Here is a 27,316-nt window from a genome sequence, read left to right as displayed (position 1 = left end):
TCGCTGTGTCTTAATGTACTAGGAAGAGGATTGTAGAACAACCATTGATATTGCCGTGTATCGAAATCAGATCCTACACGAGCCAGCCAGAATAGACGGTGTTTGGGGTTGCTTTTGCTCGGATGTGAGGTGGAGTACTGGATGCATCGCGCGGCCACTGGAGGACGAATCGATCGACAAAGGGTCGTATCAACTTTGCCGTGAGCGACAAGCTTTTGACTCGAGCGAACGACTCGACGTAGATGAGTTTCGGTGAACGAAGTCCAGCGATCTGTTTCAACAAGCAAGCAGAACGGTGGTCAGAAAGCGTTGACGTAGGACTAAGCCAAAGAACAAAGGAACAGTGACTTACTCGAAGGAGGTAGACGGCAGCGACGATAGGGACGCAAGTGCCTGGACCGTTCATCAGAATGACATCTGCCAAGATGCCGTCGCCTCCCTTCACGCGTCTGAGCAGCGGACGGAGCGAGACATGGTCTACGCAGAAAACGATGCTCTTGGCCAGTGTGATAGGTGTGGTAAGGAAGCTCTGATGAACGTTTCTTGCGCGCGGGATCTGGATTACTTTGGCGTCGGGCGGATCTTGTGAATCGCTGCTCGAAGAGGACGACGAGAGCTTCTTTTCGAGCTTTTTCGCCTTTTCCAAGCTGAAATGGTCGCCGGAGGAGACAAGGTAGATCCGACGAGTGTAGCGCTGCGTCGGAAGTGCCGATACGAGCTGCAGAAGCTCGGTTGTGTGTCCGCCGGATCCGAGAAAGACGGCGACTCCATGGCTGCGATGCTTCGCCGTACCTGCGTCGCGGCTCGAACGACTTGTCGGAGACTGTGCGGATCTTCTGCCCGGGAGTAGAAACCACACTCTGAGAACGAGCAGCAGAGTTAGCGCCAAAGCTGCCAAGACGAACCGCAATGGAGGTACCGGTGGAAGCAGGTAGAGGAGGAGGCGCGGCGGCAAAACTTCATTGATCGGTCGCTGAAGGTACAGCTTCCCCTCCTCAAGCTTTTCTGCGAGTGCATCCATGATCGTGGACTAACTGCCGATCGCAAGCATCCTTGCGCTGCTGCACAGAGGACAGAGGTTGGCTAGCAGGAGGTAGTTGCGAATGACAAGGGTCTGAAAGACGCTCAAGCCAAGTCGAAAGCCAAGTCGAAAGGGTCGACACCAAAATCAGGGTCCAGCTACCTTGGCAAGAGACTTTGCAAACATCAAGTGTTTGATCTTTCGATCTTTCGAAATGACATTGAATCTTTTTCATCTCGGATTTTCTCTCAAGGCGATCAGGCACACGAGGAGTGTAGCGAGCTGCAGCCACAAATCTTGTTGCCTAGGCCTGAGACACCTCGCGATCCAAATATGCAAGCTGAGCTGATCCACCCTCTGTGCTCTCTTCTCAAAAACGTCTAGTGGGCCTTTTCTCTCTCTTCGGTCTAAGACACGATCCAAAGCAGGTGCAGGGAGTATCTTCGATGCCATGAAAGAGGCGCGCCTAGCGGGAGGCAGAGTGACAACCTTCTTCCTTGCGTCTTCACGCATAGACTTGACGAAGATCAGCGTGGGGAAGGGCAAAGATCACTTGTTTGGAGACACGAGCCATGAGCGAGTCTTAAATCCTTCCTCAACGCAGATCGATCCTGGAGCATAGGATGGATGCTAACGGTGCAGCCTGACCTAGGATGCTGAGCTCAGAGGAGCGCGCCTACCCAGCAGCCTGCTTGCCTGCGAGACCCTGCGTGACCCTGCCTCGGATTTCGCCGTCCCCGGCGATGCTGAGCTAACATATTCTCGTACAATTTCCCTTTTTTCCCTGGTCGATTTTCTCCATTTTTCGATGCCGAGCGATGTGGTCGTCGGAATCGGCGGTGGTCCGAACAAGCGCTGCAGACGCAGATGGACATGCACACACACACACATGCATACCACGCTTGTATCCTCGCATTGTGTGTACCAGGCACCGACGTTGAGCTCTAAATTGCCGTATCGTCAGCAGACATACTTCCGAAATGAAATGGATGGCTCTTCTCTCAGCACTGCTGCTTACAAGATGTGGGCGTGGGCTGTGCCGAGGGCGGTTCGTCCAATCCGAGACGTGTGTTCGGAACGCGAGAACGGAGGGACGAGGTGGAGCCGTACAGAGTATGACGGCGCCGACGAATTGTGCTTATGCTAAGCACAAAATCGCGCTCCATCCGACGGCTCAGCCTGAGGTCAGACAAACGGGAAAAGGCGCCAGGTTTCTTCAATTCCGGTGAGCCTCCCCTCTTCCGCGTTAGGCTTCTCTGCAACAGCCTTGTAGCCTTAGCATCGGATGATCCGCCCGCAAGCAACAGGGCGTGAGACGTTTGGAATGCGACCTTGTGACTCAGAGGTTATAATGGTGACAATATGCCGCGCAGGGTCGTCGCTGATGGCATCGTGTTGCGCTGCTCAGTGACTTGCTTGCATAAAATGGCCTTCTTGACGAGCCCCAGCGAAAGACAAAAAAACAAATAAGAATAAGAGCGAAATTCCGACGAGGCAGCGCATGTCGGCTTTGGTCATACGGAACTCAAGCGCGCAACCTGGGCGTCTCGCGAGTGTGGGCAACTTTATTTGTGTGTAGCAGCGAGCGGTGTGCGCGTGAGACTATTTGCTGTTGTAATTGTGCCTTGGCTGCAGGATCTTGGCTGACGAGAGCACAAGCAGTCACTATTCAATATTAGCAATCAATTGTCTCTCGACTGCCTGAAGGGTCACTCTGTCACTCTGTCACACGCCATTACGCTCTTTCTGCTCAAGACACCTGTCCGTGACACCGTCTCGGCCTTTGCCTGCCTCTACTGTATCTCGTCACTCGATCTCACTCTCCCATCGACCCGCTACTGCAGCTAGAGTCGCCTCATCTCGACGGTAATTGACCGACTCACTGTCCATCACTCTCACTCTCGACGCTCGCTTAGCACATACCGTGTACCGCAAGTCACATTCTGGATCACCCGCCGCCGCCGCCGTCGCCCGGAGCAGCTCGCTTTGCAATCTGCTTCTTACCCTTTCTCCCTGCCCCTTGCTCTCGTCCACTCCACCTACACCAGCCACAGGGGCAACAGCAGCAGCGCAGTATACTGTCAGCATAGCCCAGTCAGAACAAAGCGTCAACCACTTGCTTTGCCGCCCAACACCACACGCTCACACCGCCGCGGGCATAGACATTCCTTGGCTAATCTGGATCCGCCTCCTTCGCCTCCAGCTCGTCCAAGCTGCCACAAGCCCAAGGCTCCATCGTCCTCAGCCTGCCGAGCACCTTTGCTCTGAATCCATCCCTGGACGTCTAGGTCTCGACTTTTGTCTCGTTCAGCCTTCGCCAGCATCGAACTCAGCTACGTTGACTCCTCTGCGCCATCTGCGACCTCCGACCATCCAGCATTGTCCTCGCGCCACAGCTTGCTTCAACAATCCCCAGCTTCTACACACTCCTCTCCTCTCCGTCACCACTACGTCCTTGTTGTCAGCGCGGCAATAATCCCGAAGTGATTGCCAAGCTGTCTAGCAACCAGCGAGTGCTCATAGATCATCAGCATCATCGCGGCTAATAGCTCAAACTCGACCGTCAGGCTCACCCTAGTCCAGTCCTTCGACACGTGGACATTCGACTTGTTGCACCCATCAGCCTTGCCGCTCTCGAATTGACCCCTTGTCGCCACCATCTCGTTGCTGATCCACGGCATCACTTGACCTGCACGGTGGTCCCACCGCCAGCCACGTACACGACGTCTGCCGTTACACACTTGCTTGGCTAGGTACGCTCTCTTCATACAAGCATGTCGAAATCAGAATGAACGAAGCATCTACGCACCAGCATCACCAGCCAGAAAAGCACCATCACCTCCACAACACGTGCAGTGGCGGCCGCGGATCCAGCGCCCAGCCGTCCAGCAGTTCTACTGCTCGAAGCGGTCAACAGAGTCCCATCTCTTCGGCGTTCGACCATCACACCATGATGTCGCCTCGACAATCGCCTCAGGGCACAGAGTCACCTCTTTCGCCGTCCTCCCACCAGCTCCCAAACGAGTCCCAAGCCACCGCAGGATCGGCATCTCCAGCCGCTCACAGTACTGCCATGGCTTCGACGCCAGCTTCTCGCTTCCATCAGCAAACGTCTCAAGCAAGCCTCCACGGTCCGTCGACCGGCATCTCGCCTCCCTCGTCCTCCAATTCAGCTTTGCCTGGCTCATCAACCTCACACCAGCAGCCGCAACGACAAGCTCACCTTCCAACTGCAGCACAACGTCGACGTGCCCGCGAGCTTGCCACCGTTCTCCTGACTCTCGCCACATGCCAAGGCTGTCGTCGTCCAGTACAGGACCCCGTCACACTGCCTTGTGGCCATTCATCATGTATGCAGTGCATCAAGGACCGCGTGCTGCCCAGATCGATCCCTCCCGAGGACCAAGTGCAGCCGCTTCCCTGTTTCAGTCACCTTCCGCCACGTCTTCCTTTGAGTCCCATGACCGTGCCCTGCCCTGCGCATGGCTGTCCTCGTTCCGCCATAGGCCGCGGTATCGGTGTTTGGGCCGGTCATCTGCCTCGTTATGGGCTCATCCCCACGTACACGGAAAGGTTGCCTTTGGGCGCTCAAGATGTCGGTCCTGGTGCCCCACCGGTCGATGGTTTCGTCATGGGCGTCGCAGACCATCCACTCCGACTTACCGTCATCGGTCCACAGACTCGGTCCAAAGCGCACCTCTTTGCGGTTCCTCCCCAAGGCGTCGAGCCTCTCAACACCTCCGCGTCTCACCAGACTGCCACCACCCTGCTCCCGTCTCTTGCAACCAGCAACATGCTTCGCACCGATGTTACTCTCAGCAAGGCCGTCGCCATCCTCATGCGATACGCCTCGTCGCCACTGCCGCGTCCCCCCCGTCAGAGACGCAGTCTGCCAGCATCGACCAGCCCCTCCCTCGCCAGTCCACGATCGCGCCATACTCGACCCGGTCGCACGGCGGGCGCATCTCGCGACCAGTCCGCATCAGTAGCCTCTTCTTCCACTTCTCGAGCTCGCGCAGTCGCGCGCAGCCGCAGGTCAACTTTGGGTAGATCGACAGCCCGAGGCCAGGGTGCTTCTTCCTTGGTCACTCGTCGGTCTCATCGTCCTGCCACCTCGCATGCCGGCATGGGTATCTTTGGCCAGAATGAATCCGAACTTGAGAGTGGCACCGTAGGAGGCGTCCGTGCCACTGCCTCGGATTCGGAAGACAACTTTGCGCACGAAAGCGATCTTGACACCGGGCACGAGGCTGCACACGGTTCGGCCTATCTGCGAGCTGTTCCAAGTCGTGGCTCCGCGCTCGGCGGTCGCGACGACGACAGGAACATCTGGACTCTCCACGCTGCTACCGACGACGAGTTCAGTGAAGAGGAGAACAGCGATCGCTTCTGGCCCGATCGTGTCGGTGGAGCCTACTCCCGTCCGCCTCTTTCCAACAGCGCTGCTCGTAGGCGCGGCAAAGGACAATTGAAGCGCCGTCGCGAGCGACGCAGCGACGGTAGCGTCTCCAGCCCCAATTCACCCACGAATTCTAGCGCGAAGCACGGCGACGGAAAAGCAGCAAAGACACAAGCGGTCACCGAGGAAGCAGCTGCAGCTCGCCGCTTGGACTCGGACTGGAGTACAGAAGAGTCGACTACCAGCGCTCGCTTGCATCGCCACAACGGGCGCGAGGCGCTTGTCGACGCCGTCCGTCGTCGTCGCGCTGTGCAAGCTCATAAAGCAACTGGCTCTGCAAGCGATGCGGACACCGATCTCGATGTCCCCGCGAGCGATGCCCACCTCCGAGCCGTAGAGGCCAAACACAGTCTCGCGCTCTCTTCCAAGGTGGGACCGAATGGAGAGCCGCTCATTCAATCCGCGGCGACGCTCCACTCGGAGCTCGTCGAAGTGCTCGAGTGTCAACTCTGTTATCTGCTGCTCTACGATCCCCTCACCACGCCGTGCGGTCACACTTTCTGCAAGTCTTGCTTTGCTCGCAGTCTCGACCATGGCGACCGATGTCCCTTGTGCCGAGCCGACATGCCCAACTTCTCCTTCTTCCAGGACCATCGACCCAACACGGCGCTGCTCAAGATCCTCACCTCCGATACCGCCACCTTCTCTGACGAAGACGCATTGGACTCGGACGCGACGCAGGATGCCAAGGCACCGTCGACCAGTACGTATGCAGGCCTTTCGATTGCGTTGAGCTCCGATGGAGGCAAGGTCAACGCTGCGAGCGGAGAACCACGCACCGGCTTCATCGTCGACGACGATCCAGAGTCTGCGCCGCACCACTACGGCTTCAAGCGTCTGTACGAGCAACGCAAATCGGCCATCGAGCAGGAAGAGCGCGAAGCCCGATTGTCGACGCCCATCTTTGTCTGCACGCTCGCCTTCCCAGGCATGCCCACCATCCTGCACATTTTCGAGCCACGCTATCGCCTCATGGTGCGTCGCTGTCTCGAGAGCGGAAACCCACGTTTCGGCATGGTTCTACCCTCTAGGAACAACGGCGGCACGGAGGAGTTTGGTACCATGCTCGAGATCAAGTCGGTACAGATGCTTGCAGACGGACGCAGCATGCTCGAGACGGTCGGCTCGTACCGCTTCCGCCTGCTCGAAAAGGGGTCGCTCGATGGCTACACGGTCGGTCGTGTCGAGCGCGTCGACGACATTTCGCTCGAGGAAGAAGCCGAGCTTGAAAGGGCGGTACTCTTGCGACGAACCGAGCTGGAACGCAAGAAAGCAGCTGAAGCAACTGTCGAGCGTCCGCGAGCCTGTCCTATGGCGCCCTCGTCGTCGGCTCCTGCGCACGCACACGCCGATCGACCAAGCGGAGACGGGCTTCCAGGCACCATCGTCGCTCGACCCGAGATGCCACGGGCGGAAAGCGACGCGCTGTCGATTTACCGTTCCAGCCATTCGCCTGTTCTTGAGCCCCGTCAGCACCAGCCCGCACCGGAAGCCCAGCCCGTTCAAGCCAGTGGAGAAGTGGTGGCTTCACGCAGCCCGACTGATTTGACGGCCACGGCCGACGAGCGAGGATCAGGCCATGAAGACGAAGGAGAGGAGGGTCTTTTGCCCTTCAAACCTGTCCCTGCCGAACCCTCAATTGAGGAGCTGGTTGACATTTGCACTTCGTTCATCGAGACGCTGCGTTCCGGCTCTGCACCATGGCTTCTGTCGCGACTCAACCACACGTATGGTCCCATGCCCAGCGCTGACGAAGTGGAACGGCTCGGATACTGGATGGCGCTGGTGATGCCCATCGACGAGCACGAGAAGGCGAAATTGCTTCCGATCCGCAGTCGACGTCTGCGACTGTGCCTTGTGGTGCACTGGATCGAGCAACTCCGACAGAGTTGGTGGTTCAACAGCGGATGCACCGTCTCGTAGAGACCGATAGATTCGCATATCCACTACAGTCCATCATACCCACGTTTCCGACGATACACGTTCGCACTGTTACTTTTCAGTCCCCAGATTCTACACGCATTCGCCCTTGTATCAATCGATCGTCCTTTGAATCACTAGATGATCTACTCACTGCCCACGCCCCAAATGAGAGACAGCACACCTCAGGGTTCATCGTGGCCGAAATACTGTGCTGTTCGCATGTCGCACTGCAGTGCAAGCTTGAAGGGAGTGCAGTTTGGTGGGAGATGCCGAGCTCTTTGGGCAGATTTGAGCCGGGCCATTTCTCAGAAGCACGCCTTTGGGCAGTGGGCACGAGAGCAGTGTGCGTTGGAAAACCTCCACATATTTCCGTGACGGAAAGGTGAGCACCGCGCACGTCAGTCCGTCTTTCTTCTGCGGCGACTCGATTTCTCGTCGGGATTCAAATAGTGTGGTCCAAGCACCTTTGTGGTCATCCTTGTCATCACCACCCACTCTCTACTCAAATTCGCAACACATCGCTCTCCGGTGTGTTTTGCACAGCTCTTCTTCAAAATAGGCGTAGCAATCTCGATCGTATCTTCCTTCCTCGGTTTAAGACCCGAGTGGAACACCCTTACTGAAGAACGAAAAATGGCTGCCAAACAGGCTGCTGAAAAGCTCATCTCCGAGCACCTTGTTGCCGTGTTCAGCAAGAGCTACTGTCCTTACTGCAGTCAGGCAAAGAGCGTGATTGACAAGCTCGGATTGGACAAGAGCAAGGTTGGGATTCTGGAGCTCGACCAGATGGGTTCTGATGGCGCTGATATCCAGGTATGTATGAAACAAAGATGATCGAACACGGAAGGGAAAGAGTGCTGACGTTGTTGTGGGATGGAATGAAACAGGCTTATCTGCAGGACAAGACTAGCCAGCGTACGGTGCCTAACATCTTTATCAACCAGAAGCACCTCGGTGGCTGCTCCGACCTGCTGGACGCTCAAAAGAGCGGAAAGCTCCAACAGCTCATTCAGTAAGCGCGCGATTACTTCTGACCGGAGTTACCGGCTCGCAAATGACGCTGTAGACACTGTGATCCATTCCGTCTGGAATCGTAACGAACGTACAAGTCTCTTTTGCGATCCCCAAGCTGCTGGAACGAGTGGCTCAAAAGAGTGCTAGAGTGGTGCTGCTGCAATGGTTCGCTGGCTGTGGATCAATCCACGGCGGCCAGGAAAGCGCCAATGCCTCCATATGTGGGTGTCGGAAGCGTCTTGTGCGCCTCAGTGTGAGCCGAAATGAGAAAGCAAGCGGGCACGAGTCGCTCCCCGGTTTCATATGAGTCTGCAACAGTGTTGAAAACGATCAGACAAGTGAGAGATCAAGGACGAATACCATTGTGATACAATCGTCTCGCTCTGAACCGACATGCGTGTGGACTTCGGGCCCGTGGCTCCTGCTTGCGGCGTAGCGCAGAAAGCTGATGACAGTGCTGGTGACAAGACTCCGAGCGCTTTTCGCACGCCTTGACCTCGCTCGTGCTCACCTCGCCAAGTTTTGATATGCAGGTCAAGAGGCCCGAGTGCCGGGTCGAGTTGGCGCTGATCATCCGAAGCTGGCTGCTTGACGAAAGCATGGTGTGGCCTCGCCTGCATGACTACAAAAGAGTGGGTTGTGCCTCGGCGCTATCACATGATAGCATGAGCCGGGGTTGAGAGGCAAATTCGGATGCCGCAATCACATTGAGAAGAAGCGGCGTAGCAGGGCTAACCGACAAAGGTTTGATGATCCGGAACTGTGTGCGCCCCAGCGTCTCCTATCTGGCAAAAGACAGACCGTTGGTATTCGTAGGAAGCTTCACCTCATTTGTCGCCTGCACACGATCAGATCGCTTCTCGCGACTTGCAATCGCTTCACCACTTTCCACTTACGATACCGTGACGGCAGCAGAATGTGAACGCTTCCGCCCGACAATCCCTACCTTGCCCCGCCGAACGCTTGGGATCTCACCCAGACGCTCTTTTTCTGTCACGTCAAGCTCAGGCCACCACCCCGAATCTATCGGGAGAGCTGGAGGCCTAGCTCGTCACGTTACCATTGTCTGGATGCACGATAAATCAACAACCGCCTCGCCTCGACTCCCGCGGAAAGCTTTGGACTCGTCCATCCTCTGGCACAGCAGAAAACTCATCGCTCATTGACACACCATCCTACGTTTCTTCCAGCTCACATGGAGTGCTGCAAAGCGGTGATCACTGGCACACGATGGTTTCATTGTCTGGACGCCTTTTCCCCGCTTGAAGAGCACTGTCTTTCCAGGGACAAAGGGGCGCTTGAACATTACTGTTTTTCCAGGGACAACGGGACAATTTGCAGAGCGACTTTCTTACGATGGCACGGTCCTCGCAGAGTTGGCTGCAGACTAGCAAAGCCCTTACGCTAGGATCTTAACCGACCTTCTCTGTGACCTGAAGTGGCACTGCAACAGGCATGTGATGCATCAATGACGTTCGTGAAAGGATGGGCAGGTCGTATCGCCTCCCTCTCAAGGACAGCTTATAAGCTTCCTTATCATCGCTCAATGAACATGTCCGCCCCCCTTGTTCGCTGTCCATCACGAAGTGCTGATTGTACCAGCCCTTCAAGGCGGACACAGTCTCGTGTTGTTCATCATGGAATCGTCCAGCTCCTCACTGCCACCATCACCTCTCCTCGACCTTCCCCCACGTATTCCTTTGTCGCGCCAGGATCCGCTCGGCTTCCCTCTTTCCGACAATGCCACCATTCAAGAGCTAACGACGCTTATTGATGCTCTCGCTCTCAAGATCTACCCGAAAGGCTACTGGCAGCTCACGTGGACCCTCAACGCGATCAACTTGGCCACATTCTTCTCGGTCGCCGTTGCGCTGCGAAAATACCGCTCGAGGAACAACACGGTTCCGTTCTGGCTGTTCAAGCTGGAACATCGTCCTTATCATGTGCATCAAGTCAATCAAGTCAAGCGCTGGCTCAAGGTTTCCTTCCATAGACGATTTCTGACCAGAACATCTCCGTCAACATGCATCGTCGAGGCTGATGGACCGCAGCTCGGCACCTCAGGTGGCTCTCGCGCACAGGTCAGGAAGGAGGATCAGCCGCGCATGGGATGGTTCATCACGGCCTCCTGCGTCAATTGCCACCTCATCCTCACTAGCATCTATGTGATCTTGCTTGGTCTGCAAGTCGTAGAGAGCTATCTGATCCGCGTTCCCATCGCTCCAGCGGCACTGTTCGAACCAGCCATGCTAGAGAACATCATGCTGCTCTCGATATTTTCGACCGCATACTTTTCTGCGCTCGGCTACATCGCTCTCTTGCTACCCTTTGCACCACCTTGGTTCTGGAACGGAACCGTGGTGTTGCTCTACGTTCAAGCTCTTGCTCTTGGCCTTTCAGCCGGAACCAAAGTCGCACTGGCTTCGGTCAAGCTTGACGAGTATCGCACCTTCGTATACGAGGCAGTTCAGGTTCTTTCTCACTACGATACAGCCCTGGACATCCGGCAGGCAACATCTCCGAGTATCCTGATTGGCATCGCCAAAGACGCCTACAGCGAGTCGCTCAACCTCAAGAAGTGGCAGGTCATCTACTCGGAGCTTGTTGCTCTTGCCGGATACATCATCACGGTCAGTTACGCAGGTATTCTGGCTTGTCTAATCAGGATCGTCGCCAAGGAGCTTGTTCAGCTTCGCGGTCGACATACTCCACACTCTGAAGTCAACGCAAAGGGGGCTTCGAAGCCGGACGGCTTCTCGATCTCGCCCTTGGCCGCCACACTTTCGATCATTCCTGCTCCGGCATCACAGGTCCTCGAAGCCGCCTTTCGGCCATCTTTGTCGGTCGTAGATCGCAGCAGCCTGCCACCGCTCACGACGGCCAGATCACCATCAACGACATCGCCACAAGGCGCCCTTTGCTTGCCATCGACCGAAGATTCACGGAACTTGACGCGCTGCTCGACACCAGAAGTAGTTGCCTTCGAGAATATTGGTCTGCGTGCTTCAAGGTCGTCGGCTCTTGCTGCGAAGCGGGTCTTACCCCCCGACATGGCGAGCGTCACAGTCGATGCAATCTCGAGGAACATTGAAGCAAGACGGCGCTTCCCCACACACGGGAGCGATTCTGCGGAACAAGACGTTTCCTCGAGGGAGAGGTGCCGTTGGTTTCCAGATTCAAGTGACTCGTGCACTACCCGAGGCACTTCTCTCAATGAGTCGGAGAGTACCTCGAGGCTCGAACTGGGACCCAAGATCCGCAAGGATTGGCGACCCGCTCCTTGGCAAACAGCTGCCTTTCACGAGGACATTGCGACACACGAAGGATACTTGGCCGTTTGTCGCTTCCTGTTCAATTGCATAATCGATCATACGGCCATCATGCTGCAATCTTTCTCATTTGCTTGCCATTCTGTAAGTGTCTCACGCTCAGTATTTGGTTGTGAGTTTCATCGAGACCTGCGGCTGACTCTTGATGCGACTGTTATCTCTGTCACATGGTGTATTCTTCTTCTAGGTTGTTCTCGCGAGGACGTTCGACCGAGATTATCCACACAATGCGCAGGCGGCCAACACGACTTTAGAGGTAGCTACAATGGCTTCAGCGACCCTGTTCACCGTGCTGTACGTGGTCAATTGTCTCAACCTCTTTGCTCCCTTCCTCCTGTTTCCGGCCTCCCAAGTCAAGCTCGCATCGATGCTTGCCTCGTTGACTGTACCCGACTTCAGGCTCGACGGAGATCGAGACCTGGAGGAACCAGCAATTGAGAGACTGCAAACAGGGAGAAAGAAAAGACAGAAGAGCGATGCAAACTCCAGCGGTCGGACATCTTCGGAAAGTGACTCGAACGCTTCGCGGCTGAAACATCAAGACTCCACCAAAAGCTTCATGTCACTGACGTACAACAGTAGGGCTTTCATTGCGAACGGTGATACGGAAGTTCAAGCAAAGCAAGCCCGAAATTCCAGTCTACGATCTACTCTGGGCTCTATCCGCGACAAGCGTGTCGTGATCAGGACCACGAGCGACGCCTCGCTCAGTGATTTTGCCTTCGTGCCTCCAGCCTGTTCGCAAAACTTCCCTGCACCGCCGCCCAGAGCTTCAAGTTCTTCCTTGTCTCCAGCGCCTGGCAAGCAAATGATCGAAAGGCAGTTGTCATCGAACGCGCGGAAGCACTCGGAAAAGATCACCATCGACGATGAAGGTGCCGATGGATTTGCTTCTCGCGCCGCAGCTGCTGTCAAATGGCTGCGCAGGTCCCCGGCTGCAGACCTCGAACCTGGAGCTTCAATCCGTTCACCGAACGCACCGAACGGATTGAAGCATAAAGTTCATGGTGAACGTGATCTCTCGCAGAGTAGCTCCGGACAAAAATTGCCCGTTGAAGCAGAGGATGCAGGTCTGGGTAAAAAGGCAACCACCCGGCCTTTCGCATGGGTCTTTGCGCCATTCGCTTCTCAGCGTCAGCCAGATACTCGTGGGAATTGTGCAACAAGCACCGATATCCTTGGGACTCATCAGAGACCGCAAAACGAGCCGCTCGGTCTGCAAAGCGGAAGTACCTACGACCTGACCTTTTACACCTCTACGCAGACGAACATGGAAGGATACAAACCAAAGGGTGCCCAGCTGGTGCTCGATTCGCTCATTACTTCTCATGCCTTGCCAATCGGAGGCTTCTACTGCCACAGTAACTCCATTGCCGACTCCGCATCAGCTTTGCGACTTCAGAATCGTGAAGCTTACATCGAGTCTAGATCGGATGTTTCGGCAAGCGCGAAGCATTCGCACGCTCAAGGCGACGACGGCGACGAGGAGAGATACCACGAGCGTGTCGACGTGTCAGTGCACGCTCAGCAGCGAATCGATAAGCAACGTCACAAGGCGAAGAAGTCTTCACATATCGCTCCAGATGTCGTTTCCGTGGTCGAAGAACTTGGTGCTCTGGATGAGGGCACGAAGCGGAGGAGGCAAAGACTGCGTCAGCAAGTTCGCGAGCAGAGCGGGGCAGGTGGTTCATCTGGTAACATGGTCAATGCGGCTGCAGCCTTGACGAGCTCTCGGAAGGATCCCGTCGACAAAGTTGGAGATGAGGTCGACGTGAAGAGAGACAATCGGACCTCGTTGCAGAATTCGATTGGCCACACGAATCGCTTTGCCACCACTTCCCCCTTTCTGAGCGTGGAAGAAGGCTGTACAGGCGGCGAGCACGATTCTCCACCTAGCACGTTTGGAAGATCGACCCAACACACAGTCCCAGAATTCGTTGCCCGATCGGCAACACCGACCAGCTGGTCCTCCTCAGACCCCCACCGCCTCAGCATCGACGACCACCACAGGACGACAATCTCAATCCCTCTGCACTACATGTCTCACTCGGCTTCAGCCATCGTTTTCACGAGCGACGACGATTCCGATGCTGGGGATGAAGAAGAGGAGGAAGAATACGTGGAGGATGAAGAGACGGCGAGCAATCGTGCTGTGGGAGACGATGATGATGGGATTTCGGTTGTTTCTGATACTTTTGGTCGTTGATTGGTCAGCCTTTCGGGCTCTTGTACATTCTCTTGTTTTCCGCACTCTCCTTTACAGCTTTTGGCATTCAGCGATCCGTGTTCTCGTCATCGTACTTCTGTACTGTGCTGTGGAGCGACTCCGCGTGTCGAGTTGGTCTTGCCAGATCACCAGGTCGACGGCGCGGTATTGTGAGCAACGACGACGATGTGTTTGTTTCCTGATCCTTGCTCGTCAAAGGTTGACGCTCGACGTTTCCCCCAGCACACCTTTCCCAGTCATTCGTACATCTCATCCGCTACCTCGCCCGCTTCTCCTAACGCATCCCCACCCACACATTCCAAACCAAATCTTCCTCTCACAACAAACCTCGTCTCTTGCACACTCTCAAATCGCACACTTGCCACGAACTGACCAGGTGCCAGCCAACAACATTCAAATTTTTTCTCTGCTCCTCGTCATGCATAAGGGTTTCCTCCCGCACCTCCATTCGGGCCCCTCCCGTGCGGCGGCTGCACCGCTCTAGCGGGCAAGTTGCCTTGCTGCTGCTGCTGCTGCTGCTGTCGCGGACCGGCTTGTCCCGGAAAAGGATAGTTCTGCCTTTGGTTGGGATGGGGAAAGCGCGAGTTGGCCTGTTGGTTCGGGAATGGGTGTCTGCCTCCAGCACCGGGGTTTGCGCCCGGTTGGGATGGGTAGGGTCTGCTGGGAAGGCCAGCTGCTGCAGGGGGGAGGTTCGATCGTGGTCCTGCGGTGATGGCTTCCCATGCATCTGCTGCTGGATTCGGCGCGGGCTGACCTGCGCCACCGTTCGCCTGCTGTGGTGCAAATCCTGGTCTCGGGTAACCCCACGCCGAAGAGCCGTTAGCTGCACCCGTTGCTCCATACTGCTGCTGCTGTGACTGCTGCTGCTGCATCGCTGGTCTACCACCGCCACCTTGCGCCATCGTCGGCACCGGCTGCGCACCCACCGGCACCGGCACGGGCTTCCAATCCCTCCTCACCCTATCAATCTCCTTACTGTGCTCGTACCTCGGCAAACTGCTGCCATCCGCCACCCACGGCTTCTCCCAAAACCACTCGTGCTCCAGCGCCTCCTTCGCCCCCAACCTCTTCCTCGGATCCAACACCAACAGCTTATCGATCAGATCCGCACACTCTTTCCCCGCATCCACCATGCCACCTCCTCGGAAACTCTCGTTGACCTTTCTCGGGTACGCACCAAAGTCCTTCCTCCCCTCCACCTCCGGGTTCGCATCGGGTCTCCCGCTCGGATCCGCATCCTTCACTCCGGGCAGACTGTTCCACCCGGGGAAGTTCGTCTCGTTCGGACTGCCGCACAGCTTACTGATCAGCTCGAGCTGGTTGATCTCGCTCGTACCCTTGAACAGCGGTCTTCCCGTAATCATCTCTGCCAGAATACATCCGATCCCCCACATATCGATCGGTGGTCCGTACCTCCTCTCCCCCGCCAAAAGCTCCGGCGGTCTATACCACCGAGTCACCACCATATTCGTGTACTTCTGGACCCCCGCGCTCCACCCACCCTTCCAACTCTGCCCCGGGTCGCGGTAGGCTCTAGCCAGACCGAAATCGGCGATCTGCAGCTGTCCCTTGTTGTTGATCAGCAGATTGGCGGCTTTCATGTCGCGGTGGAGGATGCGGTTCTTGTGCAGGTAGAGCGTTCCTTCGAGCAGCTGTTTCATGTAGAGCTTGATCTGGCTGTGCTCGAGTCTGATCGAAGGGTTTTCCAACATGCCGTTGAGATCGTGATCCATGTACGGCTCCACCATGTACACGTCACCCAGCTTGCCTCTCTCCCCACTAGCGCGAACAGCCATGTCGATCACGGGAACGATGCTCGGGTGCTTCAGCTTCTTGAGCAACTTGATCTCTCGAAGCGCTGTGATAGGCAATCCGTCTTTGGCGTCGTGGATCGTCACCTTTTTGAGCGCAACCTGCGTCCCTGTCAAGATCTGCCGACCCTTGAGCACTTCTCCAAAGGTTCCTTGACCGAGCTTGATCGAGATCTCGTAGTCGTCGAGCGACGAACAGCCGACGAATTTGCGTTGATTGAGCGGGATCAACGCTCCACGAGCTCTGCGTCGTTCTCGTCCAGAGGTAGGAGGTGACGATGAGGAGGAGGTCTGCTTGCGGGGCAGACAGGATAGGCGGACGGAGGGGAGGGTGAAGTCGTCGAGTGCTTCGCATGTGGCTTGGTAGTTGGCGTCGACAGGGACGGATGTAGGGGCGCCACCAACGCTGGTGGCAAAGGTGGAGTTGGCCGCACTCGATTGGAAGACCGTGTTGAGGGCGGAGCCGGGGAGACTGGGTGGTGCGGCGGTGTGAGCAAGGGATTCGGATCCAAGACGTGATGAAGAAGCAGGGAGGACAGGTGATTGCATCGTCTCGATCTTGGGTGGGAGCGGTGCCCCTGGTGCTACATTGTCGCCCTCTGCAGCTGCATCTTTGTCGACGACGGATGGCAACGCGGGTGGCACAACGGCACTGAAGTTGGCTTTGCGTTTGAGCAAGCCTGCTGGCGGCGAGCGAGATCGTGGACGTTTAGGCAGCGAGGTCGCATCTGGATCACGATGCGCGTTGGACGAGACTTGGCGATCGGGATGCGAGAGCAGCGGTGGCGGCGGTGCAGCCCTACCCATCCTCGACGGGGGTCGCGGGTCGTGGTTGCCGTTAGAAGACGGATCGGCATGGTGAGCATCCGGTGGTGTAGGAGACCAACCAGCATATCGCTGCTCTCTGGCAATCGAAGCTGGAGGCACCTCCCTGTCTCGACCATTTCGAATCAGATCCCTGTCGCGCGTCGAATCGTCGCGGCGATCGCGTTCGTTGTTTCGATGCTGGTCCCACCCGCGATCACGTTCTTCCCTGTCGTAGCGTCGATCGTAGTCTCGATCCCATTCACGACCTGCCCTCTCGGCTCCACGCCTATCGTTGCCCCAACCACGGTCATCGCGGCGTCGATCGTCGTCGTCGGAAGCTCGCACAAGATCTTGCTTTGCGCGACCCCAGAGACGTGCGCCTGCGGGTGCCGGATATCGTTCGTCCCTGGCTCGATGCTCGGTTGCCGAGGGACGGTAGACGTCGTGATCTGCGCGATCTGGCTGTGGACGTCGGTGTCGATCGTCTGGGTGAGGGCGAGATGTGCTGATGTCGTGGTCTTTGATGGTAGAGCGATTGAATGATGCAGGAGGTGAAGGACTGCGGAGGTGATTAGACTGTGATGGGTAGGATCTACGCGGCGTAGATGGTGAACGAGGCTGGTAGGAAGACGTTTGGCTGTGATGCTTGCGTTCATCGGCGGGTGGATTGCGGCCATGGGTTGCAGAAGAACGCGAGGGATTGGAATGGTGTGGAGGAGTCTTTGGAGGCGGCGGTCGGGAGGAAGGCCCAGCAGCAGGCTTGGGAGCGGCGCTGTCATCGATTGCGCCTTCTTCCTCGTCGTCGTCAATGTCGTGCCTCGAGATATGAGCAGCCGAGTTGTGGCTGGATCGCGACTGCATCACAGGTGAGCGTTGAGGCCAGTGCCTCGGCTGCGAGGAACTCGATGGCGCATGGGCATGTTTTGGGGGTACCCTATGAGATGTGTGCTTCTCCCTATCGAGCTTGACAGGAGACTTGGGAGATTCGTTTGGTGGCTGCGGCTGCGGTGCATTTGCAGGCGAAGGCATCAGCGAAGATGAGGGACCCGAATTTGAGGCTGAGGCTGAGGCTGAGGCTGATGCGGAAGGCGCTTGACTAGCGACGCCAGCGATGCGGAAGCCTCCATTGGAAGAAGGAGCCTGCGACGATGGCGGCGTCATGGCTGGGAACTCGAGAGAGTAGCTAGCTTTTCGTCATTTACGTTGACCAGTTGCTGATTGACGAAGCGCGAGTGCAAAAGGCGCGATGACCGGGACCGAGCTTCGTGGGGTGGAAGAGGATGAGCTCCGTTCGTCAACGGGATTGTCAGCTCGGATATGCTCGAGTGCAACAAGAAGGTTGATGGATGGTGAATGCGAGAGTTGGACGACATCTCAGATCTGTGCGTCACGACAGACACACTCGAGACTGAGCACCTTGCACTCACACTGCTGCTCTGCTACTCTTTTCGCCGCTGTCACAATTCGCCAAATTGCGCGTTCTTCGGATCGCGGAATTGGCAGTATTTGGTGTCGGTCTGTTACGTCGCTCACAAGTTTGCAGCTCCACATTTCACTGCAACTGAGCCTACTTCTTCTCTTCTTCTTCTTCTTCTTCTCCACCTCCTCCTCCCCACCATCTTCGCACACGATCCATCCACACACGCCGCCAATCATGTCGGCCTCGGCATCCGGTAGCAATGCCGTCCCGCCTGGAAAACTCTCTCGTTCCGAGTTCCGTCGTCAAAAGGACCTCGAGGAAGATCGTAAAGCCGGTCGTGCACCCGCCGAGCTCGACGAGGATGGCAACATCATCAACCCACACGTTCCCTCGTACATGGCTCAAGCACCATGGTACATGGACACTGGTTCGCGCTCGCTCAAGCATCAAAAGAAGCCAGTCGATCCATACGCCGTCAAAGCCGGTATCAACGATTGGTATCAGCGTGGCGCTTCTTCCTCTTCTTCAACGCAGGATGCCGCCGTGCCCAAGAAGTTCCGCAAAGGTGCATGCGAGAACTGCGGTTCCATGTCGCACAAGACAAAGGACTGCCTGGAGAGACCGCGCAAGAAAGGTGCAAAGAAGCTAGGCAAGACCTTGGCTGGAGACCACATGTTGCAAGAAGTGCAAGGGTTGGATTATGCAGCCAAACGAGATCGGTGGAATGGATACGATCCTGCTGAACACAAAAAGGTCGTCGAGGAATTCGAAGCCATTGAACAGGAACGTAGACGACTCAAAGAGGAGCAGATCGACAACCAAACTTCGTCAGATTTGAAGCACGCCAAGCGTCTTGCGCAGAAGCAAACCAAATCCAAAGCAAATGGCGATGCCGACGATCTCGATTTCAGCTCGTCTGATTCAGACGATAGCGACGACGAAAAGTACGCAGACAAAGCGGATGCAGTCGGACAAAAGGTCGACACCGACAAACGCATGACCATCCGCAACCTCCGCATTCGCGAAGACCGTGCCAAGTACCTCTACAATCTCGACGTCAATTCGGCCTACTACGATCCCAAGACGCGAACCATGCGAGAAGCACCCAACCCCAACATCCGTCCCGAAGACGCCGAATACGCTGGCGACAACTTCGCCCGCGCCCAAGGCTCCGAATCAGGAGCACTCGCCAACCTCCAGCTCTTCAGCTGGCAAGCGGAAGCCAGAGGAAACGACCTCAACCTACAAGCCAACCCCACCGCCAACGAACGTCAGTATCGAGAGTTCCAACAACGCAAGGAGAAGCTTCGCGATGAAACCAAGGGAAGCATATTGGAAAAGTACGGCGGAGCAGAACACTTTGATTCGTTGCCGAGGGAGTTGTTGACCGGTCAAACGGAACAGTACGTCGAGTACAACCAGGCAGGCAAGGTTGTCAAAGGCTTGGAAAAGGTTACGCCGAAGAGCAAGTGGGAGGAAGGCGTGATGGAGAACAACCATACAGAGGTTTGGGGGAGCTGGTACGATGTTGAGGTTGGTGGATGGGGGTATGCGTGTTGCAGGTCGATGGTTTGGAATAGTTATTGTACAGGAGAGGCTGGGATCGAGGCTAGCAAGGCGACGTTTTTGCCGAGCGAGAAGGTCAACAAGGAGGTCAAGCTAAAAGAGAAGGACGAAGAGCGAGGTAGTCACCGCAGGAAACGAGGTCGATCAATATCTGTCTCTTCCGCCTCGACTTCGCGATCTCGATCCATCACACCTTCCGACCACTCCACCTCGTCCCCCTCGTCTCACCATCGCAACCACCGTCAACGACGACATCGCCATCACCAATCCTCTAAATCCCGTCGTTCCCCTTCCCCCTCACATCCATCCGGCTACACATCACGCAAGAACCTCGGCTCCGGAGACGTCACCTCCCGTCTCGACCAACAAAAGCTTTCAGCTGCCATCCTGGAAGAACGCGCAAAGCACGATCCCGTCCTCGCCGCCAAACTGGCAAAGGAGAAACAGCAGCGCTACGACGCTCTACCCGACTGGCTCAAAGACGCCGAAGCCATCAACGCTAAATCCAAACACCACCCCGGTACTGCAGATCACGCTGCAGAGGATATCACAGAGGAACAGCTCGAAGCCTACAGACTCGTCAACAGAGGTAACGCTACCGGCGTCAGCGAGGATCCTATGGCCAACTATAGGGATCAAGAGGATGTGTAGCGTCGCTTACGTGTATCATCGCTTCTCAATCATGGTCCGATGTTCAATTTCACTAGTTGTATAGCTGTTTGGTAGGAATCAGTGCAGACAAACTCAGAGATGCAATTGTCAAATGATATGATTCCCTTGACAGACCTTAGCGCATGTGATGAGAGAGTAGTGTTACAAATGCAGGAGAAGCATGTGGATGAGTCGGAGTGCTCCGTGAGGTGTGACGGTGCCTCTGAATTATTTTTGTGAATGCTGTTGAGCGCGAGGCAGGGCAAGACGGGTGTCAGTAAGATCTCGTCGTCATCGACGAGGAGTCGGGTGTCCCCAACGGTCCAAACCACAGCGAGCAGGGTCATCCTCGTCGCATAATTTCCTTCGTCGGCAGCGAATTCAAAGTCGCTCGGCTGAGCGCCAAGTCATCGAGTTGCAAAAGACGTCTCAGATCTCTGTTCTGTTTGAAACTGCGCAACGAGTCCAACCGCAGCGAATGCGATGGTCTCTGGCAGAGGTGTAAGCACCAACCTCGTAGGCCGCCTTCCAGTCCTCCTACACTTTCCAGACCAACCCCACCCGCAGTTTCGCGGGTCGTTCCTCCCGTGTTCTGGACAAATATGGAAGACATGTCGCCAAGGCGGTTCGCTGTCCAGGGTCCCAAATGTCCATACAGTGGTGCCGAACGCTTGCAGTGAAACATGCCGGAAGTGACGATTTGTGTGCGAAGTACGTAAGGTGAAGAATCTCGAAGCAGCAGCAGGTTGTAGAGAGGCAGCAGAGAAGCAGACGAAGAGCCGTTCGAAAGCGACCGAGTGGGAGCAACAGGTCTTTCTAATCGCCTGTTCCCTTATCCGGACCAAATCGGTTTGGCAGGATAAGACGGCAGCCACCCATGAAAGCAGGCTGCACTCGGTGTGCAGACTGCTCCAACGCGGGTCGCCAGAGCAGAATACAGTCGTTCCTTTCGGGCAGTCGGTTAATCAAATATAGCGTCTCGAAACATAGCAAGCAGGCAGGCAGGCAAGTTTGAGAGGTCGTTTTCGGTCGTACGAGTCGGTTCATCGGAGCTGTCAGAGCTGCACCAGTCGATCCTGAAACACTCGATAGGGTAGATCGCCGCTTGAGGGCTTCAAATCGGACGACGACGACTCCACAAGCATCCTTGAAAGGGCAAGAAGCTGGCTTTGAAGCCGAGCGACTGTTGCTCCTCGCGGATGTCTTGGGAGAGCGCTCAAGGGGGGAGCACAGCAGATCGTTCCACTGTTCGTCTGTCTTCTCGTTGTCTTCAAGGCTCTTGAGGTCAAGAGGAGAGATATCGTAGGAGGTCCGCACGGGGAGCTAGCACGCCAGTCGTAAAGTCGATCGAACAGCCAGTCGAAGCCAGAGTGCCGCACATCAGCCGGCCCCAGGCTCTCCAAATGACCTTGCATTGGGGTGAAGTAATGGGGTCCGAGCCAGAACAGCCGACTGATGCGGACACCTGCTTGACGAAATCCAAAACTTTGTCGCTCGCCAACGTTCATCTTCATCTTCATGTTCATCGTCGGGGGTCGGATGGTCGTCACGTCGTCATACATCGTTCTTCAGTCTGTACAGTGGAGGTGGTCGAGATCCGGGTCGAGTTCAGCGCACAAAAGCAAGCCTTCCAGTCGTTTCATTCACCGTCGGTCCATCGCTGAACCAACTAGCTTCAAGAGACGCGGAAAGACAGATTTGGGACACCAAACACGCACACGGCTCTGACTCGACGAGCGGTCAACCCTTCCCCTGGATCTCGACGAAGGAGATCCGGATCACAGGCCAACCCCGCAGCGCATTCGGCCGACCTGAAAGGCCAACCTGGGCGCACCCTTTTTCTCAGTAGGGTTGCGGTCCACGCCGCCGATTGGGCCTGCCGTGCGGCATAGCTTACCGATCGACGACGGGATCTCGCCTCGCTGTAGATGGCTGACTCCCGCGCTTCCCCCGGTCTTGTTGATCTTGATCTAGACAAGGTTGAGTGAGGGAAAAGGCAAGGGGGCTCGGTCTGGCCTCTTGGTCGGATCTCTGCTGCCGCTGCTGCTGCTGTGGAATAGGAATAATGCCAAGGAACCAAGGGAGACCGAACGCAATCCGCATCGAGACGACTCCCTCCACGAAGCTCTGAACAGCCCATCGGTGAGGTGCGATGCGGCGGTACCAGGCGATGTGGGAGGCAGGAAGCGGCGAAGAGGTAACTCTTTGTGGTGCGCGTGTGTATGTTGTGCACTGGTTTCGATCATCAAGGACGGTGCAACTCGAGACTCGGCTCACGGATAGCTTCGTCGCGGAGAGAAAGCGCTGTCGGACGAGCGGAACTGCGGACGCTCTGATCGCTGTGGTGGACGTGGGCTGAAGACGTCGACTCACCTTTTTGAATGTTGCTCGTGTTGTCGTGTGCAACGTATACTGATGGGAATCCGGGGTATCGACTAGTAGAGAATGGACGCCGAGACACGGTATCGTCCGCCGGTATCTTGGATGTCGAAGGTCGCGGGCGCGAAGTAGGTGTTGTGCCATCTCCTGACCAGACGCATTGCTTCTGATGGGGTCTGGCAGCGGACAATAAAGCTGGTTGTGGTAGCATCGGCGTGCAGCTTGTCAAGCTTGAGCACACCACCAAGAACGGCGTCGTGGCTGCCGCCATAGCCCTTACTGTCGTGAAGATATCCGGCATAGGACGATCGTTTTGCGCGCCATCGATCCTGAGGCTTGATGTCGTAGCGATTGGCTAGACGCTCCTCGAGACGCGCTTCGAAGGTGTCTTTGGGTATGTTGCGCAGAAGGACGAGCTTGCCGGCTTCGTACTCGATGAGATCAAAGGGAATCTGGTAGGATGCAGGCCAATCGCCGTATGTTCGGAGGAAGAACCTTTTGCGATCATCGGTGGAGCGGAGGTTGGCGGCGACCATCCTGCCACCCACGATGCGACCGTGCGCATCTGCTTCGAAGGCGCGAGCACGGACATGGCTGGACATGGACACGAGCGCTTTGCCGGTGGGACGCAACGCTCTGGTGTAGATGAATTCGATGCGAGCAACGTCGTTGGCCGTCTTGGACTCGCGTGCCAGAGCGCGAATATCAGCTGGAGTGGCCGTGGTGGGGAGTCCAGAGAGCAAGACGTCCTTGTCCCTGAGGATGTTGCGCTTGAACTGAGAGGGAGATACACCTTCCGCCTCTGCTGCCTGATAGAAGTCGGATCTCTCGATAGAACCAAGGTTCGAATAGCCTCTGCTGCCGCAAGGCGTTGGAGCGATGGCAGACCGTGAAGATGGCGTGGCGAATGCGAGCGGATGGATGGACGGCGTGATGGCGGCAGACTGGCTGATGCTCTGCAGGGATGGCATCAGCGCCCCAGGGCGCAGAGGCAGCGGCGCCCTGAGAAGCGTCATCGTCGTGCAGGAGTCAAGGATCGAGATGGAGGGTTAGGGGATGGTGGAGGTGGCTAGCTGAGTCGTGTGCGGTCAGCGATTGGATGGCTGCGGGTGTGAAATTAAGGCTGAGTTCCGCTCTTGGCTGCCCGCCTGCCGGTGCGCCGCTCCACGCACAATAGAACCCTGAAGGCTAAGCCGCGGTGATTTGTGTGATGTTTCGAAAAGTACCCGACGAGACACGCACAGTCTGCGAGTCGGCTATGTTGTTTCGTACACTGTAACAGTCATCTCACGCGGATCGGCCACCTCATGCTGATTCAACTGTGATAGCATGGAGCCAGCCACCTCTGCTGTGGCGCCTCGCTCGATCATTCATCGTTCAAGGTCTGGCTGAGTCAACGGCTGACTAGAACCGCTAATGCTGAGCTGTGCTGAGCTATGCTTGGGCAGCGAGGAACAATGCGCAGCAACAGATAAACATATATAACCTCCTTCTTCCCAACTTAGCTGTTTGCCCCCTTTTTTCCTCAGGGTCCGATGTGCCGGGCGAGGAGGGCCAAATAACATCACGATAACGAGCACCGATGGACCTTCATCTGCCGCGACTTCTCCATCTACTCGCAGACCTCGGCCACCGTCTGTGAGCATCTGCGATGAAGCAATCGGTCTACATCAGCAGCCGCGCCCGGCGACCTGTCAAGCATGCCGCTTCATCTGGCTCACTCCATCTCGGTCTCTTCTTTCCGCCCGGTCTCAGACCGCCCGACGTCGTTGCTGTTGGCTTCGCTCCAGTGACTACCACTTCATCTCGCAACGGTCGTCCAGGGATGGGCTCGTCCTGAAAAGCGAGCTTTGTGTGCCTCAGGCAAAGCGGAATACAACCAACCAATCCGAACAAAGCTTGCTGTTGTAATCCGACGCTCGCAACAACCCATTCTGGCGCGATAGCGACACGTCGCACTCGACCTCGCTCGACGCTCGTGTTGAGTGTCTTTGATCATCTGAATCTGAATTGGCCTCAGGTGCAGGAGCTACGGTACATAAGATCGTGAGTTGGGTGGGACAATGCGTTGCAACAAATGAACAAAGGGGTCCCCTTGCTCCTTTCATCATTTCAACATGGGCAGCTCTCGCTTCGACCACTCATTCAAAGACCTTCAAATCGATCTCCGCGCCTTGACTTCCACAACCAACACATACCCACTATACAGATCACGGGCAACCGTGTCTGCTTGTCAACTCCGCTGATCCTCTTGCATGCCGTGCCTGCTAGTCTGTACCCTCGCCGCCACCTTCACCGCTTGATAGAAACACTGCGCTAAACACAGGCGATAGAGAGCGGTAGTCCGCTTCAGTGCATTCGACAGTATGTCGTCCGTCTCAAGTCGCTTCTCATCTGTCGCATCGCTATCCACCAATACACACCATCCACCAAAGCCGACTTACAATTCTCCAAAGCTCGTGAAGGAGCCCGTTCGAGCCTCTTCGCCTTCGCAAGACTACTCCAGGGTGGTGCACCCCTTTGCTTCGTCCAGCTTCGCCTCCTCTAGGCGCGCTCCAGCTCCACCTCAACAATATGTGTCCACTCCAGACCACTTGCCTCAAGACCACGAACAGACTCGAACTCGATGCATTTCGGAGTTTGACAGTATGCAGAACAGCTTTCCTCGCGCAGCTTCAACTCATATTCAAAATTCAGTGGAGCCCAGTGACTTGGCTTATGCTCATCAGCGCCAAAGAAGCAACACTCTTGGATCCCAGATGCCCATTTCTCCTGATTTCGGTCCTTCTGATGACCTTCTGCGATCGCAACCCCAGTTCAAAAGCCAATTCGACGATTCTGACGACGAGGAAAGGCTTGAAGCAGCCAATCTCTCCTTCTCGAGCGTATCGACGCGAGCTCGTCTTGCTGCCATCGGTACCGCCACCCGTCTATTCAAGCAGCGACGTCACAGCAGAACTCCATCCAACAGCATCAACATGAAGTCTTCCGAACAGCATGTCAGTGACTTTATCCAAGCCGGTAAGCGAACGAGTGAGCAACAAAATGCTGCTTCAGGCCATCTCTCCGCCAGCGACAGCTTGAGTCCTCTCCCTCGTCGAGCCGTATTTGGCCACCGTCCATCGCCCTCGGACCTCTGCCTGCATTCAAGCGTGGGCAAGTATCGAGCGGCTGAGGAAGCTGATCGGGACCTGATTCTGGGTCTTCAGGGAGGCGCCTCTCGACGTCGCAGCAAGCAATCAGATAAGAAAAAGACGACCTTGAAGCAGTCTGAGCAGCGCCCACACACTTCACATGCTGGCCATAATTCCGTCAACGTGACGACATCTCGTATCGATTCAAGACATCATTTCAACGATCCACCCCCGTATTGCGCTCCTGCCGACGCTGTCTCGATCAAGGGCGAGGTTCTGCGCAAGTCGCAATCCCTGTCTACCCTTCGCTTCGATATGAGCCGCAGACCTAGCAACACTTCCGTTTCTCCGAAGTCGACCTGTCAGCCAGTGCCCGAGCACCCCATCACTACAGACCAACATGCAGTTCAGACTGCCTGGGAAGCCATGTACAGCCCCCCACCAAGCACTGTCAGTGATCATGCCAGTACCTCGAGCTACGGCCGCATCACGCGCTCGCATGGTATTGCCGAGTCTCCTCCACGCAAGGCTTTCATCAAGGCTCATTGCTTGCCACCGCAGAAGCCTCCGCCGAAATCGGACCTTCCGCCGCCACCGCCTCTGAAGGACTCGGATTCCGAGACATCTGTTCAGCCATCGGATGCTGACAGGTCTTCCGTAGAGGCAAGTCCTTCTTCGCCCAGCTCAGCCAGCGACTCGAGCTGCGAGGCCCGTCGAAACTCAGCCGTCTTGACAAATGTGTACAGCAAATCAGGATCAGCGTCACGTCCGCAAACTTCAGAACCGGATGTAACGCTGCGTCGAGCATTACCGCCTCAGCATCAATCGCAAGTGGTGCTCGACATCGGGGGTACCACATTAGTCACCCTCGTCTCAACTCTTCAGGGCGCTCACGGCGACGAGCCACGCCTTCTCGAGCTTCTACAATCTTCGAACACCGATCCGAACGAGCTCGACACAGAATTGTCTCTTTGCAAAAATACACAGCTGACTCGGCGCAAGCGTGTCGACACGTCGACGAGAAAAGCCCTTCACGAGAGATCGGACTCGGATCAGAGTGCGCCGATCATCGAAAATTCCGACTCACATCCCGACGTCGTCGCGACGAAGGTGTCAGCCATGGATGCGAATGGAACGACGTCGCGCACATCGCCGTCCACCTCGACTTCTTGTCCCACCGATTCGGACGTATCGACGAGTCGCACCAGTGAACTTTCTGCTGCCTCAAGCCGGTCTGAACACAATAGCGTCGTTATCCAGGGCCACGAGCAAGCACTGCGTCTCAACACAGCACCTTCCCGCGCTCCCACACCATCGACGAAATCCCACACGACGCCTCCGCCTCCTCTACACGTCTTCCTCGACCGGAACGGCGACCTCTACCGCGACATCCTCGACATCCTTCGCAGCCACAAGCTACCCTATCGTCTACAGGCGTCTTCCGTCTCCTCGATTCGATCAGACGCACTTGAGTTGCAACTGCGTTGTCGACTTCACGAGGTGATGGACGAAGCGGATTGGCTGGGCTATCGTTCGATCGTTGAACTGTGTAAGCTTGAGATCGGGCTTTTGTAG

At 56.2% G+C, this 27,316-nt stretch overlaps 10 protein-coding genes across 10 annotated transcripts; 4 read left to right on the top strand and 6 right to left on the bottom strand.

Moving 5' to 3' along the window:
- Positions 1-73: 73 nt before the first annotated feature.
- PHSY_003511 (glycosyltransferase) lies at positions 74-1,021 on the bottom strand (the record flags this gene model as incomplete). The annotated part of the gene is made up of 1 exon (XM_012334130.1): positions 74-1,021. One exon carries the CDS (start codon positions 1,019-1,021, stop codon positions 74-76), a length of 948 nt encoding a protein of 315 aa, XP_012189520.1.
- Positions 1,022-2,827: 1,806 nt separating this feature from the next.
- On the bottom strand, positions 2,828-3,109 carry PHSY_003510 (hypothetical protein; the record flags this gene model as incomplete). The annotated part of the gene is made up of 1 exon (XM_012334129.1): positions 2,828-3,109. One exon carries the CDS (start codon positions 3,107-3,109, stop codon positions 2,828-2,830), a length of 282 nt encoding a protein of 93 aa, XP_012189519.1.
- Positions 3,110-4,094: 985 nt separating this feature from the next.
- On the top strand, positions 4,095-7,403 carry PHSY_003509 (hypothetical protein; the record flags this gene model as incomplete). Its single annotated transcript, XM_012334128.1, has 1 exon — positions 4,095-7,403. One exon carries the CDS (start codon positions 4,095-4,097, stop codon positions 7,401-7,403), a length of 3,309 nt encoding a protein of 1,102 aa, XP_012189518.1.
- Positions 7,404-8,036: 633 nt separating this feature from the next.
- On the top strand, positions 8,037-13,952 carry PHSY_003508 (potential glutaredoxin; the record flags this gene model as incomplete). Its single annotated transcript, XM_012334127.1, has 3 exons — positions 8,037-8,216; positions 10,130-11,830; positions 11,934-13,952. 3 exons carry the CDS (start codon positions 8,037-8,039, stop codon positions 13,950-13,952), a joined length of 3,900 nt encoding a protein of 1,299 aa, XP_012189517.1.
- A 67-nt stretch (positions 13,953-14,019) lies between these two features.
- Positions 14,020-14,226, bottom strand: PHSY_003507 (hypothetical protein; the record flags this gene model as incomplete). Its single annotated transcript, XM_012334126.1, has 1 exon — positions 14,020-14,226. One exon carries the CDS (start codon positions 14,224-14,226, stop codon positions 14,020-14,022), a length of 207 nt encoding a protein of 68 aa, XP_012189516.1.
- Positions 14,227-14,389: 163 nt separating this feature from the next.
- Positions 14,390-17,752, bottom strand: PHSY_003506 (serine/threonine-protein kinase bur1; the record flags this gene model as incomplete). Its single annotated transcript, XM_012334125.1, has 1 exon — positions 14,390-17,752. One exon carries the CDS (start codon positions 17,750-17,752, stop codon positions 14,390-14,392), a length of 3,363 nt encoding a protein of 1,120 aa, XP_012189515.1.
- An 85-nt stretch (positions 17,753-17,837) lies between these two features.
- PHSY_003505 (pre-mRNA-splicing factor) lies at positions 17,838-20,228 on the top strand (the record flags this gene model as incomplete). The annotated part of the gene is made up of 1 exon (XM_012334124.1): positions 17,838-20,228. One exon carries the CDS (start codon positions 17,838-17,840, stop codon positions 20,226-20,228), a length of 2,391 nt encoding a protein of 796 aa, XP_012189514.1.
- A 1,055-nt stretch (positions 20,229-21,283) lies between these two features.
- Positions 21,284-21,790, bottom strand: PHSY_003504 (hypothetical protein; the record flags this gene model as incomplete). The annotated part of the gene is made up of 1 exon (XM_012334123.1): positions 21,284-21,790. The coding sequence occupies one exon, from the start codon at positions 21,788-21,790 to the stop codon at positions 21,284-21,286; it is 507 nt and encodes a 168-aa protein (XP_012189513.1).
- An 873-nt stretch (positions 21,791-22,663) lies between these two features.
- On the bottom strand, positions 22,664-23,623 carry PHSY_003503 (biotin synthase; the record flags this gene model as incomplete). Its single annotated transcript, XM_012334122.1, has 1 exon — positions 22,664-23,623. One exon carries the CDS (start codon positions 23,621-23,623, stop codon positions 22,664-22,666), a length of 960 nt encoding a protein of 319 aa, XP_012189512.1.
- A 1,350-nt stretch (positions 23,624-24,973) lies between these two features.
- PHSY_003502 (hypothetical protein) lies at positions 24,974-27,316 on the top strand (the record flags this gene model as incomplete). The annotated part of the gene is made up of 1 exon (XM_012334121.1): positions 24,974-27,316. One exon carries the CDS (start codon positions 24,974-24,976, stop codon positions 27,314-27,316), a length of 2,343 nt encoding a protein of 780 aa, XP_012189511.1.

Source organism: Pseudozyma hubeiensis (assembly GCF_000403515.1).
Source record: "Pseudozyma hubeiensis SY62 DNA, scaffold: PHS36, whole genome shotgun sequence".
Classification (NCBI taxonomy): Eukaryota; Fungi; Basidiomycota; class Ustilaginomycetes; order Ustilaginales; family Ustilaginaceae; genus Pseudozyma; species Pseudozyma hubeiensis.
This window is presented reverse-complemented; position numbering and strand designations above follow the sequence as displayed.